Source organism: Lacerta agilis, chromosome 14, assembly GCF_009819535.1.
Source record: "Lacerta agilis isolate rLacAgi1 chromosome 14, rLacAgi1.pri, whole genome shotgun sequence".
NCBI classification, from domain to species: Eukaryota; Metazoa; Chordata; class Lepidosauria; order Squamata; family Lacertidae; genus Lacerta; species Lacerta agilis.
Window position 1 is genome coordinate 10131812 of NC_046325.1, and position 15859 is coordinate 10147670.

At 42.5% G+C, this 15859-nt stretch overlaps 1 protein-coding gene across 1 annotated transcript; it reads right to left on the minus strand.

The window, feature by feature from the left end:
* Window positions 1-3947: 3947 nt before the first annotated feature.
* On the minus strand, window positions 3948-15275 carry LOC117057366 (vomeronasal type-2 receptor 26-like). The gene is made up of 6 exons (XM_033168209.1): window positions 15199-15275; window positions 14000-14291; window positions 12109-12552; window positions 9413-9640; window positions 6794-6920; window positions 3948-4849 (listed from the first exon to the last, which is right to left on the minus strand). The coding sequence occupies exons 1-6, from the start codon at window positions 15273-15275 to the stop codon at window positions 3948-3950; spliced, it is 2070 nt and encodes a 689-aa protein (XP_033024100.1).
* Window positions 15276-15859: the final 584 nt, after the last annotated feature.

The window sequence follows — 15859 nt, forward strand, 5'->3', positions numbered from 1 at the left end:
CTTGAAGCAAGTTATAAAATAATCTTACTATTGGGTTTGATCTTCCATTGGGTTTCAAAGTACACCAAGTGCTTTATAGTCAGAGATAAATGTAGAAAGAATAAACGAAATAATCTTAAGAGCCATTTACTTACATTGGGTTGTTAATAAGGACATGAAATGGGTGTTCATTAAAGGAAATGCTGGGGAATATGTAATGGATATGAGACATTATCCCACCAATGATAAGGTCACCTTGTTCATACCACTCATGTGGAATATGCACAGGAATATTTCCGCTGCAAACAACAGTGTGTACTTTGGGCACCATATGGGGAAGCAGCAGGAGAAGCAGCAGCAACAACATCCTGATCACAAATATCCTTCTACACCTGGAATCTCCTTTACCTCTCTACAATATTATTACTATCATCAGCCTGACTTGAACAGGATGTATTTCGTGACCACAGACTCTGCCAATTCTGTACCTAAAGAGGCAGGTATCCACCTTCTCATTCACTTCAGCAGTGTAACAAAAAATTCACTGAATGCTATGATTTGAAATCTAACCAAAACAACGAAAAGAAAAAGCTGGCCTCACCTCTCCTCCCTTACTGTAGCTGTCTATGGAACACCGGGTTGCTTTTAATCATTTAAGATTTAATTTATAATTTTTTTTATTTCCCATTCTGCCTTGTGGAGCTTTTCCGGGTGAATTGATTACCATTATTTTAATAATTACAGAGGTTATAATCACTTTTGGAATGTTTTTTAGAATCTATGGTGCATCATCAGTAGGAGAACTGCTGAAGTAAACATAACTGTCACATCACAGAATCACAGGTTAGGAAGGGATCTCCAAGCTCATCTTGTGCTATTTGCTTGCTAATGTAGGACATCCAGAACTACAAGGAAACCAAGAAAAATAAAAACACCCCACCTCTAGGCAGGCATCCATCTTTCCCCTAAAAAGTCCTCTATCAAAATGTGTTTAGAGGTGAGCCAACTGCATCCTTTCCCCATTTGTCTAATTTCCTACTGCCATTGGCCCTGACACTCTCTGACATATGTAACATTGATTCCAGTTGCTGGATCTTGTAAAAAAATAACGGAAAGGGTCCAAACAATATCATGATATAGAGACCCTGGATAATACCGTCCCGATACTTTTGAATGAACATGTATATACTGTTTGAAGCTGAGTGACATGTTTAGGAACATCTAAGACAGAGTCAGGGACTGGCTGGATGAGGAAGAGTGGTGGCAGCCAGTGGCCCAGGATGCACCTGAGGGGGAGGGAGACTTTGAACCAGGTTCAGAGTGGTGGGACAGAGAGGAATCACCAGTGGAGACTGAATTTGAAAGGCTTGAGGCAGCCAGAGATGCTGATAGAGAAGGAGTAAGGCTTATGTCTTCTGCTCTACAATATAGTACTGATTCAGCTCCTTCCCCATCCGTATTCTCAGTGCAGGAACAAAGAGTCGAGAAAAGGCTGCAGTGGTTAAGTAGGGGGGGGTATAAACAGGGGATGAAAAGGTCAGGAACTTTAGCTTCTGCTATTGACCTGCTTAGCGGATGGATGTGCAGTGTGATGTCTCCCTGTTTAATGAGCAATAAACTTTATTACTGTCAAGCTGTGTCTGTTTCTGCTTACTGTGTTGAACCACAGATGGAAGGGCTTTTCATGACAGCCTGACAGACAGAGGTTTTTAATCCTTCCGAGTCCACGGCTCCCTTGACCAACTGCATTCTTTCAGTGGTACCCCTGTGCAGCTCAGGAGCCCAGTTATGTCACCCCTTGTCTGCAGAGCAGGCAGCTTCGCACACTTTTTCAAACACCCTCCCTTGTGGCATGTTCCCTCAGCCTCCTCTCCTCTGTACACTCCTTGCTGCTGCTGCTGCCCCTGGTCTCTGAATTGCCTCTCTACCCCCACAAATGTTACCTCCTAACACTGCCCCACAGAGGTTTTGGAAGCACCCCCCGGATCAGTCCCAGAGGCACCATTCACATGAGGAGCTTGTAGCCATGTTGTGCCAACCTTTGGGTGGCTGAGTCACAAGGGGGCATCAGAGGAGGGAGGAAAGGAAAGAGGGACAGAGGCCAGTGTTGTCCGCGGCACCCCTGACCGTCATTCAAGCACCCCAAGATGCCAAAACACACTGGATGAAAACCACTGGTTCAAGACATCACTCTCTTACTCTGGTCAGAAGCATAAATTCAGAAGGTTGCCAGTGTGGCCGAACAGTGGAGGTAGTTATATGCACTGTTATGCTATCCAGATCTTTCTGGACTACCGTTTCCATCATCCTTGGTAATAATGGTCTGCTGTAAGCTGGTGGGAGCTGTCGTTCAGCAACATCTGGAAGGCCATAGATCGACTACCCCTGGTGCAAATAAGAGTGGGGTGTAGAATAAGGCTCCATCTCTAGGGTGATATTTATCTGCCCGTGCTTTGTGAAGTATTATTATTATTATTATTATTATTATTATTATTATTATTATTATTATTACTACACCGCCCAATACCTGGAGGTCTCAGGTCATTTCACAAAGAAGACCACGACATATAAAATCACCTTAGAGCCTGGAGGAGTGTCTATGGCAAGGTGAGTCACTTCCTGCCTCCCTTCACAGCCCCATATCAATTAAGGTATGAGATTCCAGAAGTCCAAGTTTATCCTGGGAGTTTTAAAATTGGTTAGAGGTGTCTTTCTGTGCTTAGAATTTCTTGCGGAGTGCACATTTAATTTTCAGTTTTCAGGGCTTCAAAATGAATCACACAAAACATGATCCATGATTTAATGGAACTACTGTCGCCATGAAATTGTCACTTTTCGCTCAATTCTTAAAATAATCATTACATGTAGGGGAATGGTTGTGTTGGTAATCAACATAGTGTCGGTTCTTGTTTGGTTTCCTTAAGATGTGATGATACAAGCTGAAAACTGAATCTTGAGAGTGGCAGTGTACAAGAAATACTGGGCCGTTATTACTGGATTGTTAGCTTGTTCTTCATCTTTACCAAAACATGAAATGAGTATCTTTATTGCCTGGCTCCCTCCGCCCTTACTTTTTGAAATGGCTCAGTGAAGTTTTCCAGCCTGATGCTGGCATCCACATACTGACTGGTGCCCCTCTCCACAGTGGCCCTGGATCAATCTGCTTCATATAATCCAACCTGCTGCAATTCATTGCTGTCCCACATGAACTTGTTATAGGTGGGTAGCCATGTTGGTCTGCCATAGTCGAAACAAAATAGAAAATTCTTTTCAGTAACACAGTTGGTCTCTAAGGTGCTAGTGAAAAGAATTTTCTATTTTGTTTCCAGATGAACTTGCTAGATGCCCAGCTTACCCTAAATAGGAACAATTTGGCTTGGGGCATGGTGAAATTTGGTTCACAGCCCTGCTGGATAAACTAATGGCCTCAGTATAAGGCAGCTTCTCAAGTTCTTGTGTTCCCTTTCTTCTCTTCTCTCTGCACCCCATCATTTCCTCAGGAGAGGTTCAGGGCCTCTTGGGAAGATAGTGGGCATCTCTTTGGATGCAGGAGAAGAAGAGTAAGGGGACGTGTAGGCATTCAAGTGGTTGGATAACATCCATAGTTTCTTTCATACATGTAATCCCAGTTCATTTACACCTCATATATAACTAGGCTGGACATCAATAACATAAATGATAAGACAATCTCTTTTGTTATTTTGATCATTTCATGTAAGTTCCTTTCTTGGAAAGCCACAGGAAAATTACCATGCCAACAAGTCTACAGGGTGTAAATATAGACATGACAAACTATTTTGTTACCGAAATAAAATAAGAAAATTCCTTCCAGGTAGCACCTTAGAGACCAACAAAGTTTGTTATTGGTATGAGTTTTCGTGTGCATGCACACTACTAGAAGGATTTCTTTTATTTTGTTTTGACTACGGCAGACCAACATGGATACCTCCCTATATCTATTCTTTTATTTACATCTTTCTCCGTATCAACTGCTCTCTGTTATTCAGCTCAGGCCTCACCACAATAATGTAGCATTTAGGGGAAAAGATGCAACCCAGCAGCCCAGCACTAGAAACCAATATGGAGAAGATCTCCACAGCCACCATGTATTTTCCTCTAGTGCTCAAGTATGTGGGAATAAAGGAGAACCAAACACTGCAGAAGACCAGCATGCTAAAGGTGATGAACTTGGCTTCATTGAAACTGTCAGGCAACTTCCTGGCTAAGAAGGCCACAGTGAAGCTGATACTGGCCAGGAAGCCCATGTAGCCTAAAACACCATAGAACATGAGAACTGACCCTTCATTACATAAGAATATAATTTCTTCACTCATTGAGTGCATATCCACATCTGGGAATGGGGCAGAGGTTGCCAGCCAGAAGACACAGATTCCTACTTGAATCACAGAGCAGGAAAGGACAATGGAATAAGCCAGTTTTTTGCCTACCCATCTCCTGATCCTGGACCCTGGCTTGGTAGCCATGAATGCCAAAACCACTGAAATAGTCTTGGCCAAGATGCTGGAGAGGGCCACAGAGAAGACAATGCCAAAAGCCGTTTGTCGGAGTGGGCAGGTTGCCTTATTAGGCATTCCAATGAACACCAAGGAGCACAGGAAACACAAGAGGAGGGAGATGAGGAGAATGTAAGTGAGGCTTCTGTTATTGGCTTTGACGATGGCAGTGTCCCGGTGCTTAATGAAAATGCCAAGTACCACAACTGTGATCAGAGAGAATAAAAGCGCAGAGAAAGTTGAAACAATGGCCAAAGTTTCCCCAAAGCTTAGGATGTTTGTTTTCTTGGGAATGCATTCATTCTGCTCTTCATTTGGATATTGATCTGGAGCACATCTGGCACAGGTTTCCAATCCTGAAAAAGGTTGCATGACAATTGGAAACAATCCAGAATATGCTTAAGGGTGTTTTTAAAATCAGGAGTCCACTTAACATAGTTTTTCAATAAGGAAGTTTGAAAACTTCTAGTGCAAATGCTTGTGCCCTAGATGCTTTGAAGATAAAGTTAAGCATGAAACCTGATATTTCCTATATGGAAAACTATGCATTTAGTGCTCCTCCTGCATTTTCTTAGAACCATAGATAGTTCATAATGAAATCAGATAAATATTACAGCTGAAATCTTGGAAGCAAGAGAGGTGATTTTTATAGGATTTTAACACTGTCCCCAAAGAGCCTTGGTTTTAGAGAAAAAACTGCTATTCTATTCCATCCTCCCTTCCCCAAAACTTTCGCACAATATTTTTTCGCTCCATAGGGCGCACCAGACCATAGGGCGCACCTCGTTTTTAGAGGAGGAAACAAGGGAAAAAATATTTTTCTGGTTTTCCTCCTCTAAAAGCCCTGTTTTTTTTGAGGATAAGCTAAAAGTTTTGCAGCTTTTTTGCAAAGGGAAAAGCCCTATATTTTTGAGGATCAGCTAAAGGTTTTGCAGCTCTTTTTTGCAAAGGGAAAAGCCTTGGTTGTTTTGAGGATCAGCTAGATGTTTTGTACCTTTTTTTGCAAAGGGAAAAGCCCTGTTTTTTTTTTTTTAGGATCAGCTAAAAGTTTTGCAGCTGAGAAAAGCAAAGGGAGAAAAGCAAAGCTCTTTTTGGAAAGGGGGGAAAGCAAAGAGGAAAAGCTCCATTTTTATGGGGTTAAACTCACATTTCTGCAGTTTCTGAAGGAAAGGGAGCCATTTCTACAGTTTCCAGACAGATAATCTAATCAGCCAGTCACATGTTGCTGGGGAAACAAACAACCTCCCTCTGCAGCACATTCAACAATGGAGGCCTGGGCCAGGGGGCGGGGCTGAAAGGGAGCCGGGACTCTTATCTCTCTCCTGATCTCCTGCTGATCAGCTGCTGAGCGGGGTCGTTTCAACACCCCCTTTTCTCTTTGTAAAATAAAAAGCACTATCTGCTTTTGGCCCTCGGGCAATTCGGCTCAAGGGACCACCATTCGTTCTATAAGACGCACAGATATTTCACCTTAATTTTCAGGAGCAAAAAAGTGTGTCTTATGGAGCGAAAAATACGGTGTTCTCCTCCAGTACAAAATGTGTGTATTAAACATTATGGAACATTACATTTAATAAGGTTTAAAAGATCATTGTACATTCAGTGATGGAAAATCTTTACATTACAGATAAAGTCACATTCTCATGTTATACCCCCTAGAAGGCTAATATAATTTCTTCATAGTGGCAGCTTTTACTGAGACAGAAGGGAGATAATTCTACTATTGTTAATAGTAGAATAATACAGAGCAAATCCCATTGCCGATTTGCTCAGATGTTTCTAAAATAAGTTGTATATGCAGGGGCGGAGCGAGGGGGGCGTAGGGGGCGGTCTGACCCAGGTACCGCCTGGGGGGGACACTTGTGGCGAGACCCCACCCCCGCGATCGGCGCTTCCAAGACCTCGCTCGGCTTTTTCCGGTGCTGGCTGGCCCGCGGAGCCGCGGCATGGAGTCGAGGGGCAGGCCAATGAGGAGGGGCGCCCCTCCTCGCTGGCCCTCCCCTTGCCTCCATGCCACGGCTCCACCCAGGGAGCCCAGCACTGAAAAAAACCCCTGAAAATTGGAAAAAGGGAAGCAAAGCTTTGCTTCCGTTTTTTTTTCTCCTTTCGGCGGTTTTTCCCGGCCTGGATGTATTACGCATGCGTGGAAATTCGGGCATGTGCAGTGCATCTGACGTGCATCGTGATGCCACGATGCATGCGTCGTGCCCCGCCCCCAGGGGGGTGCCTCCGCGCCACCGCCCCTGGCAGCGAAGAGGCTTCCTCCAACACTGTGTATATGCTAATATGGCACCTCTCACCCTTCTCATTTGAGAACATCCCATGAGGACATGGATCACAGTCATAACAACAGAACTTCTTCCCCTCCTTCTTTTTCTTCTCAAAACCAGGAAGGCAGTTGGCATTACATAAGGAAAGGGGTGGCACCTATCCAAAGAGACATGAAGAGGTTAATATTAAGAAAATGTTTCAGAGGATTCATTTAATATCAGGTGATCTATCAGTAAATAGGAGGGCCAGAAATGTTAAATGTAGAATCCATATTCTCTATATGCAAAAGAATCTCTTCATCCTTCATATAAAAGGAAATGGGAATGGGATTTAGCAATTATTGGGTTAACAATCCAAAAGCAAAATGGATGTGGGCATTAAAACATTCCAAAAATATTTATTAGTGTGAACCTGAAAGAGAACAATCTTAAATCAATATTCTAATGGTTCTTTACTTTTTACAGAATTTATTTAGGCTGAAACTGGCACTGTTGGATATATAATGGAATTAATGCAGCTCATGTAAAATAATAATTCCTTTCTGGGCAGAAATACTGAAGATTTCTCATTCAGTAGTCAACTGTGGGTGAATTTTACCTAGTGCTCTTTTTCTTTACAATATATATCCTCAAAGCAGGAGCAATCATATTGCCACCTTTAGTTCCAGTAAAACTGAGACCTGCTTCTGAGGATATTGATGCCTTCTATGTGAGGTGTACCTAGGATCCCTTGTGCCCTTGGCAAGGAGCTATTTTGGCACCCCCACCATCCCTTGCACCATTGACAAGGAGATATCAATGCTTCCAAAGTCGGAAGAGGCCATGGAACAGGAATTTCTAAAACTTTGCTTTTCATCACCTTTTGTGCTCCTCTTCCTGCCCTCTTTGGTTGGTTGGTGGGTCAGCCTGCCTGCCTCCCTCGCTTGACAAAAAGCCGTCAATCTCTTGCAACTCCATCCACCAGCCTCTCTTTTCTTTCCTCAGAGCTAGGCTTGGTGCTCTACTCACACTTATAATAGTGCCAACAGCTAAGTAGGGATTTGGAAGTGCACAGCTCTTCTGATGACCTATGCCAGTGGTGTCATGGGTCAGGAGTCGGCTTCCCTTGTGAGCAGCAGCCTGAAGGAGCAGAAGACGAAGTGACTCCACCTGCCGTTGATCAGCCTTCTTGTTCCTGATGAGAACCAGCATGCTCCAGCTTTTAAAGCAAGGTTTCCAGCCTCAGTCAGTTGCTGGAAACAACATTTGCCATTCCTGATCAGACCTTGCTGCTTCTTGTTTCTCCTGATTTTTGACCCTCAGCTTTCTTGGCCCCCAGATTGTCTGACAATGTGAACTGAGATACTCCTGACCTTATGACTGGACAGGAGCGTGTATATGGACTCTTACTTCAGGCAAGTACCCCCCTGAGATTTGGCTGGTTGTCTGGCTTCTCCCTCCACTGAGCTCTCTCTGCCATGGTTGGGAGCCCAGGACTATGACAAGCACCTGGATTCCTCCCCTGAGGCACTGAGAGGAGCCTGCATGCCTTGCCCAGCAGCCCATGGAGTACATGGATGGGCAGCTGGGCTGCAAGCCACTCCAAGCAAGGCATGATTTTGCAGGGGCTCCTCTTGGGCCTGGGCCTATGGGAGGGGCCAACCTGACAAACACCTCCATCCACCCCTGCTTCTATCATTCCAATTCAACACTTGAGTCTCAAGCAGCATCAGAAAAACTCACGAAGATACAATGTTCATTCACAATGATACAGTTAGCTGAGCGTTCAAATGTTGCTAAGTGGAGAGCTGCCTTGGTGTGACATGTCTTCTGTGCATATTGCTCTTTTTGAGTGGTTCATTTGTTTATTGAATAAGAAAATTATTTGTGTCGGCATTATTAGTAGTGGGCAGTGTGAGGGATCCCACTCCCTCCCCTTTCGATACTTCCCCAACCGTGACTCTCCCTAAGTTTCACTGACCACTAGGATGAATCCTTCAGTGTTTATATGGGAGTTGTCTCTGGGGTACTTCAGTGTTTCACGTTCGAAACAACTCTTGCCACCTTTGGGATCTCCCGCCCTGGGTTCCCAAACTACTGCAGCTTGCCTTCCCTTTTTGGCAACTGCGTGGCACCTTTGGCTTCCCTGCCCAGTCCTCTGTATGCCAGGAAAATAAGCCACCCGTTCCCTCTATCACAGGAAACCCTTAGTGCTTTTCCCCTCAGCCACACCTCTTGAGGCACTGACGCACTGCCACAGTCAGCGAACGTTTAAGCACTTTTAACTTTATTAAGGTAACTTGAAAACATGGATGTCTTGAGTTAATACTGGTACAAATCTTCTTATATAATCCTGCTCAGTTATAATCTTTCCTGCATCCCGTTAGCAATGGTAATGACCTTTCCTCCCATTCCCCAAAGCCTAACCTCGCAGTTTCTCTTTCTAAACCTCCACACCCAACTGCCAAATCCCCAACTGCCTTTCTAGGTTGTTCCCCCTCCTTTTAGAATGCCAAGTAGCTCCGCCTCCCAGGGAACACCTACCTAACATGGGAGTGATAGGTTAACCCATGATGAACCAGGCCTTATTCCGCCACAGGCAGCACTTCCCTTTTCACCTCAAGTGGCAAAAATACGTGCTCTCCCACCTGTGTGCAGTGATTTCCTTACCTGAGTGAAGACTCTGTGCCATTGGATTCCATCCCCGTTCATCAAGAGCTCTTTTCCAGGAGGGGCCTGAGGATCCAGCTCTCCAACTTTGACCCTGACATAGGAATTATTTGGGAAAGTGACCAGGTTTGTAATATCAAAGCCAGCTGCTAATTCCCCATGTTCATTGAATGTAATTTCATCCCCGGCACTGTTGTTGAATGAGATCCTCTGCAGGAATGAGTGCAGCTAGTTGGAAAGGGAAACAAAATGTCTATGAAGTGTTGTAATACTCTTACCAAGATAATTCAAGTTTTAATTCAATTCAATTCAATTTAATTCAAGAATTTAAGATCTTTTCTGGGCTCTGTTTGTTTGAGTTAACAAGAAAGCCCCACATCTTCATGCATATTATCTGTCAATGAGAAACTACAGAAAGCAACAAGCACTGGCACTATCTCTGCAGGGCCATGGTGCCCAGGCGCCCAGAAAATTTTGAATGAGAGGGCAAGACCCCCTCAATATTCTGCAGTTGGAAGGGCTCTGGCGGGCTCTCCTACTGCTGTGATGGGCTGCATTGCCACCTCCTACTGCAGCAGTGGGCTTCTACGGAGCAGTGGGAGGGGTCGATGGAGCCCCTTACAGACTCTGAATGCTGTTGGGAGAAGCCCTAAAGTGTCCTTAGAAAGGCCAGGGGGCCTGCCAGGGCTCCTCCCAGTGTGTGACATCACATGCAACGCACGACACCACGCATGCACACCAGACACCCACATGTGGGGCGGAACATGGTGCACTTGGCCACAAGGGTCATTTCAGGCTGCTTGAGATACACTCCACTTGGCCAATTTATGCCATTATCCTCATGCAACAGATTGTCTAATTCTTTGTTTCCCTGTTAGGGGTCTTGGGAACCCAGAGGTTCCACAGAATGCACCCAGGAGGTCTGCAGCACCATCCCCTGCCAGGGTACTCACTTCTCTTGTTAATTGCACTGGGAAAACCTTCCACGCTGGATGGCAAGTGAGGTGGGATTGGGGGGAAAAACCTCTGACACAGTTTATTAGGGCTCTTGCAATTGGAGGGAGGGAGGAGAGAGTGCTAATGGTTTGCTCCAAGGTTCACGTGCTTATTATAAAAGATATATATGTAAGGGATCCCTTCCTCTTGCTCCTTACATTTTTACTGAAAAGAACTTCTAATTGCTTCAATGACTATAAAGTTTAAAGGACTATCCCACTGCTTGTAAGGAGGGTTTTGAGTGAATCTTGCCTTATGAGTTGGGGACTCATCTCATCTTGGAAGTCCAAAAAGGGTTCAGTGTGTTTTTAACATTTGCTTGGGAGCTGCCCACAATGGGTGGCACACATATAAAAAGATAATAAAACATCATACATTAAAAACTTCCCAATACAAGGCATTGGCAGGGTGTCAGATAACTCTTTTCCCTAGACTGAGGGAATGGGGAAAAGAAATAAAGTGAAAAAATAAATTGGGATAAAGTGACTTTTGCAGCTATCGTTAAAAGTTGCAAAAACAAAGAAGCATGGGACTGAGTGAGGGACAAACTCCGCTTAAAGAATGACGGATAGCAGTAACAACTGGTAAAAATTGACATAATATTTTATAAGGACAGGAAGAAACAACATGGACAGATTAAATGTCACATCCAGGAAGAACAAGGATGCATGAGAACTTCAGTTGCAGACAAATAAATCATTTAATGTGTTAATATGGATAGAAGATATCAATATTGCAGCTGTTGTATAAGGGATTACTATTATGACTGGAATATAATTGAAATTAATAAGATTTTGGAACGCAGAAGTAAAGTAAATCGTCAAATCTCATCAATTCTAGCACACAGGGGCCAACCTAAATGATGTAATTGGGTATTTGAATGATTGATATTAGGAACTGTATTGTAATTTGGCATTGATATAATGAGGCTATTTTTGGATCATTGCAATTAAAAACTAATAAAAATGTATTACAAAACACTTATTGAATTTTTAGAAGATATTTTACAAAACACTTATTAAATTTTAAGAACATATTTTAACTTCTCAAGTAGTTGTCGCTAGTCTGTCACGTATGAAAGTTTGTAATCTAAAGTCTGCTTGATATCATCAAAGGAAATAAAATAATTTAAGGTTAATCTTTGATGTATTTATTACTTTAATTATTTACTTATAGATGAACGCCAAGTCACATTATGTATCAATACAGCACACAACACTGAATACTTTGCAAGGTGAACACTTAATAAAAGGAAACACTACCTGCCAAGGCTCTACATTCTGAGAAGAGAGTCTGTCTCCACCCTTTATCCTTTTGCGGATGGCTTCAGATGAGTACCTAATATGTAAGGCATATGCCAGAGCATAGACAGCATTATAGATACTGTAGCTGTGGCCGGTCATGCTCATTTCAAAAAATGGAGCAGGGAGGCTCTCCAGCTTCTCCTCTCCAGTACATGTGCCTGCTAACACTGTGGAGTCTGAAAGTGAACAAACGAATGCTTCTTCCCAGAAATTGCTGATAAAACCATCTGCATCTGCCCAGGAAGGATTCACTTTCTGCAGAAAGTCTGAGAAGTCCTGAATGTCCTTGGAGTGAATCGCAAAGGAGATAGCACCATGGAACATTTGTATATTAACCTCCACCACTTTTTTAAAATAAAATAATATGAAATCAATTTGGGCTGTTGTAATCCATACTTTTCCTCCAGGTTGCTTCCTCTTAGATGGAGGCAATATCAGCTGAATCATATTCATTATCTCCATATTATTTGATAGCCATATTGTAGATGTACTTTCCCCATATATAACAACTGCATTAGCTTTACTTGACATGAAAGCTGGGGACAAAGTCCTTCTTTCACGTAACGAATCAACTATGTTACCAGTGAAATGCATATGGTATTCAATTTTTTCTGTGAATTCTGAACAGATTCCATTCTGGAAAAGCATTGGTTCAATGAAATGTAAGAAACGTTCTCCAGCTTCATTAGCTGGAGTCATGAGCCCGACCCATTTCCATCCAAAATGCAGAAGCAACTGCAAAATTCCCTTGTACTGAAGATCTTCATTGGGGACCATGCGGTAGAAGGGAGCAAGTTTGATTTGATCATTTGTGGCTGGTTCAAATGAACCATATGAAATCTAAAAAAGAGAAAAAGGCAAACCTATCCAAGTGGAAGCAAGAATTCTGAACTCACTCTTTTATCTGAATAGAAATTCTGTATATCCCATATTTACTAATCTTACACAGGCCCAAACCCCATTACATAGAAACAATATTTTCCGGCGCTGGCTGGCCCGCGGAGCCTTCAGCATTACTCCAAAGTGGAACCTGGTGAGATACAAGCAATTGATCGTGTTCCTTTGGTCTATAAGAAGAGTTTGGATCATTATACACTTGTAGGGAGAGGTTGATGTCATATCTACTAAGAACTCTTGTGGGTGGATCTCCTGGAAATCCTGAAGATTTCCTGAATATTATACATTTTATTCTTCTGTGAGCACAGTAAACCATATCCTGTGAAAGTAAAATGCCAGCAAAAATTAAGGCAACTAAAAAGTATTGGGAAAATGACTGGGTACTGAACAAGAGGTGCAAAAGCAGAAGTTACACTCCAGTTAACAGTGGCCCATTAAAGTTCGCTTCCAGCAGAGTTAAAGAATAAATACAACAGAAAAACTGACTTGGCTAAAGCAGGCACCAGGAGTAACGAATAATTTACATTAACAAAGTAAGAACTCCCTCTTAGTTTCTAGCCTTCTTCCAGAGACTCTGTTAAACTAAATACAAATGCATTTTATAAAAAACAAAACAAAAAAACCTCTCACTTCCATACTCCCAGCCTCCAACACTCCCCACAACTCCCAAAGCTAGGAGCACTAAATGCTTTGCAACAGAGCCTTATATACACAGAGTAATGCCCATGCTTCAGCCAACTAAGAACAAAACACCAGCACCTGTATCTTCTATTTCTTAAACAGTCAGTGCTGATATCAGACTGGCTAAGGTATAATTTTAAACCCAACAAAAAGAAGTCTAGAAATGCAGCAGAACAACACCATCTTGGTAAGAATATATCCATCCCCAAATGCCAGAAAAATAACAAGAATTTTGTTTTTGATTAGCGTCTTAAAGTGGGCAGTACTAAACATCACTATACCTGTAAAAAGAGGGGATCTTATGATACCTAGGGAGAGGGACATTGTTGTCCCAAGTTATTTATGGCTTTGTAAGTCAGGTGCATCACTACGAAGTTGGACTGACATACCCCTCATGCAGCTGGGGCAGTGCTTTAAGGAATAACGGAATGTGAACCCATCAAGGTGCCCCATTCATCAAACTGGAACCTTTCGAACAATCTTCCATTAAATATATTATACACACATCCTTTAGAATCTGGGTCCTCTCATGTTCATTGTTGGGTATTAATATTATAACCCCCCAATACACACACACACACACACACACACACACCAATATATTGCAACCCGTTTCCCTTTTCCATTTTACCACTTCATATTCATGCATCAAATAAAAAAGGTTTCAATAACAGCATGAAATACAAATTTTTCAATAGCCATATTCTACCTGTGGAATCTTGTAAAGACCTAAGACATCTGCCATGGATAAGGAGGTGTCAGAGCTAAGTCCCCCAATGACTCCTACTAAATTCTTATGAATGCCGCATATGTAGTTGAGGACAAAGTGATGTGATGTAAAGAGCAGATTCAGAGTGGTTCGGTAGGTCATCCTTGAATCAAAATAGCTATCATAGATATGGAATCCAAGAGTGGCGTTGGGCAAGATCTTGGGATTCTCATTGATCTCATCAACAGCAAACACCAAGGTGATGATGTGTGCGTAGAACTTCTCAATCACTCTGCAAATAAAGTGTGTTACTATTTTATGGGGTATTAAACACTGCACAACACCAAGATCTGAGGGATACAACTGCCTCAATTAAATCATGTTGGAAATATGGAAATTGTTTTGTGCCTTTAGAGTTAATATTTGGATCTCTCTTCCATCTGAATCATTTTGTCTGAATGCATAGTTTGAGAAATGATCTTCAGTTTTTCTAACCATGTTGCTTTTCGTCACTAGAGACATGCACAGTTATTTTAATTATTACTACACCCCTTCATAAGTTGTTGTCCTTCAGCCCCCGACACAGTTCCCAAATCTGGGAAAGAGCTAAGTTTTGGGAAGGAGGCATCAGGACTCTTAGATTTTGTCAGAGCCCATGACTCCTTCCCAAAGCCAAGTGCCTTGCTTAACAGGATTGGGGACAGCACTCCAATGGTTCTGTGTCCAATGTGTGCACACAGTTCATAGATCCTGAACACTGCCCTTGGGACATGTGAGGTCTAGCAAGTGATCTATATTTAATTGGAGGATAGAGAGATGCCATGTACAGTGGCACCTCAGGTTACATACGCTTCAGGTTACATACTCTGCTAACCCAGAAATAACGCTTCAGGCTAAGAACTTTGCTTCAGGAGAAGAACAGAAATCGTGTTCTGTTGGCGCAGCGGCAGCAGGAGGCCCCATTAGCTAAAGTGGTGCTTCAGGTTAAGAAATGTTTCAGGTTTAGAACGGACCTCCAGAACGAATTAAGTACGTAACCAGATGTACCACTGTATCTTGAAGCAAGTTATAAAATAGTCTTATAAAATCTTACTATTGGGTTTAATCTTCCATTGGGTTTCAAAGCAAACCAAGTGCTTTATAGTCAGAGATAAATGTAGAAAGAATAAACGAAATAATCTTAAGAGCCATTTACTTACATTGGGTTCTTAATAAGGACATGAGATGGCTGTTCATGGAAGGAAATGCTGGGGAATATGTAATGGATATGAGACATTATCCCACCAATGATAAGGTCACCTTGTTCATACCACTCATGTGGAATATGCACAGGAATATTTCCACTGCAAACAACAGTGTGTACTTTGGGCACCATATTGGGAAGCAGCAGGAGCAGCAGCAGCAACAACATCCTGATGACAAATATCCTTCTGCACCTGGAATCTCCTTTACCTGTCTACAATATTATTACTATCATCAGCCTGACTTGAACAGGATGTATTTGGTAACCACAGAATCTGCCAATTCTGTACTTAAAGAGGCAGGTACCCACCTTCTCATTCACTTCAGCAGTGTAACAAAAAATTCACTGAATGCTATGACTTGAAATCTAACCAAAACAACGAAGAGAAAAAGCTGGCCTCACCTCTCCTCCCTTACTGTAGCTCTCTATGGAATACCGAGGTGCTTTAAATCATTTCAGTTTTATTTATTTATTTATTTTATTTCCCATTCTGCCTCCTGGAGCTTTTCCAAGTGAATCAATTATAACATTTTTAATAATTACAGAGGAGATAATCACTTTTGCAATGTTTTTTGGACTCTATGGTGCGTCATCACTGGGAGAACTGCCGAAGTAAA

What these genes read in the sequence shown, in the direction of transcription:
- LOC117057366 (XM_033168209.1), bottom strand. Translation starts at nt 15,275, where the DNA reads ATGTCTCATATCCATTACATATTCCCCAGCATTTCCTTCCATGAACAG. An exon ending in GGCACAGAGTCTTCACTCAG is followed by an intron (nt 6,921 to 9,412) that starts GTAAGGAAATCA and finishes CTCTTTGGATAG; the next exon opens with GTGCCACCCCTTTCCTTATG. An exon ending in GATGTTCTCAAATGAGAAGG is followed by an intron (nt 4,850 to 6,793) that starts GTGAGAGGTGCC and finishes AACCTTTTTCAG; the next exon opens with GATTGGAAACCTGTGCCAGA.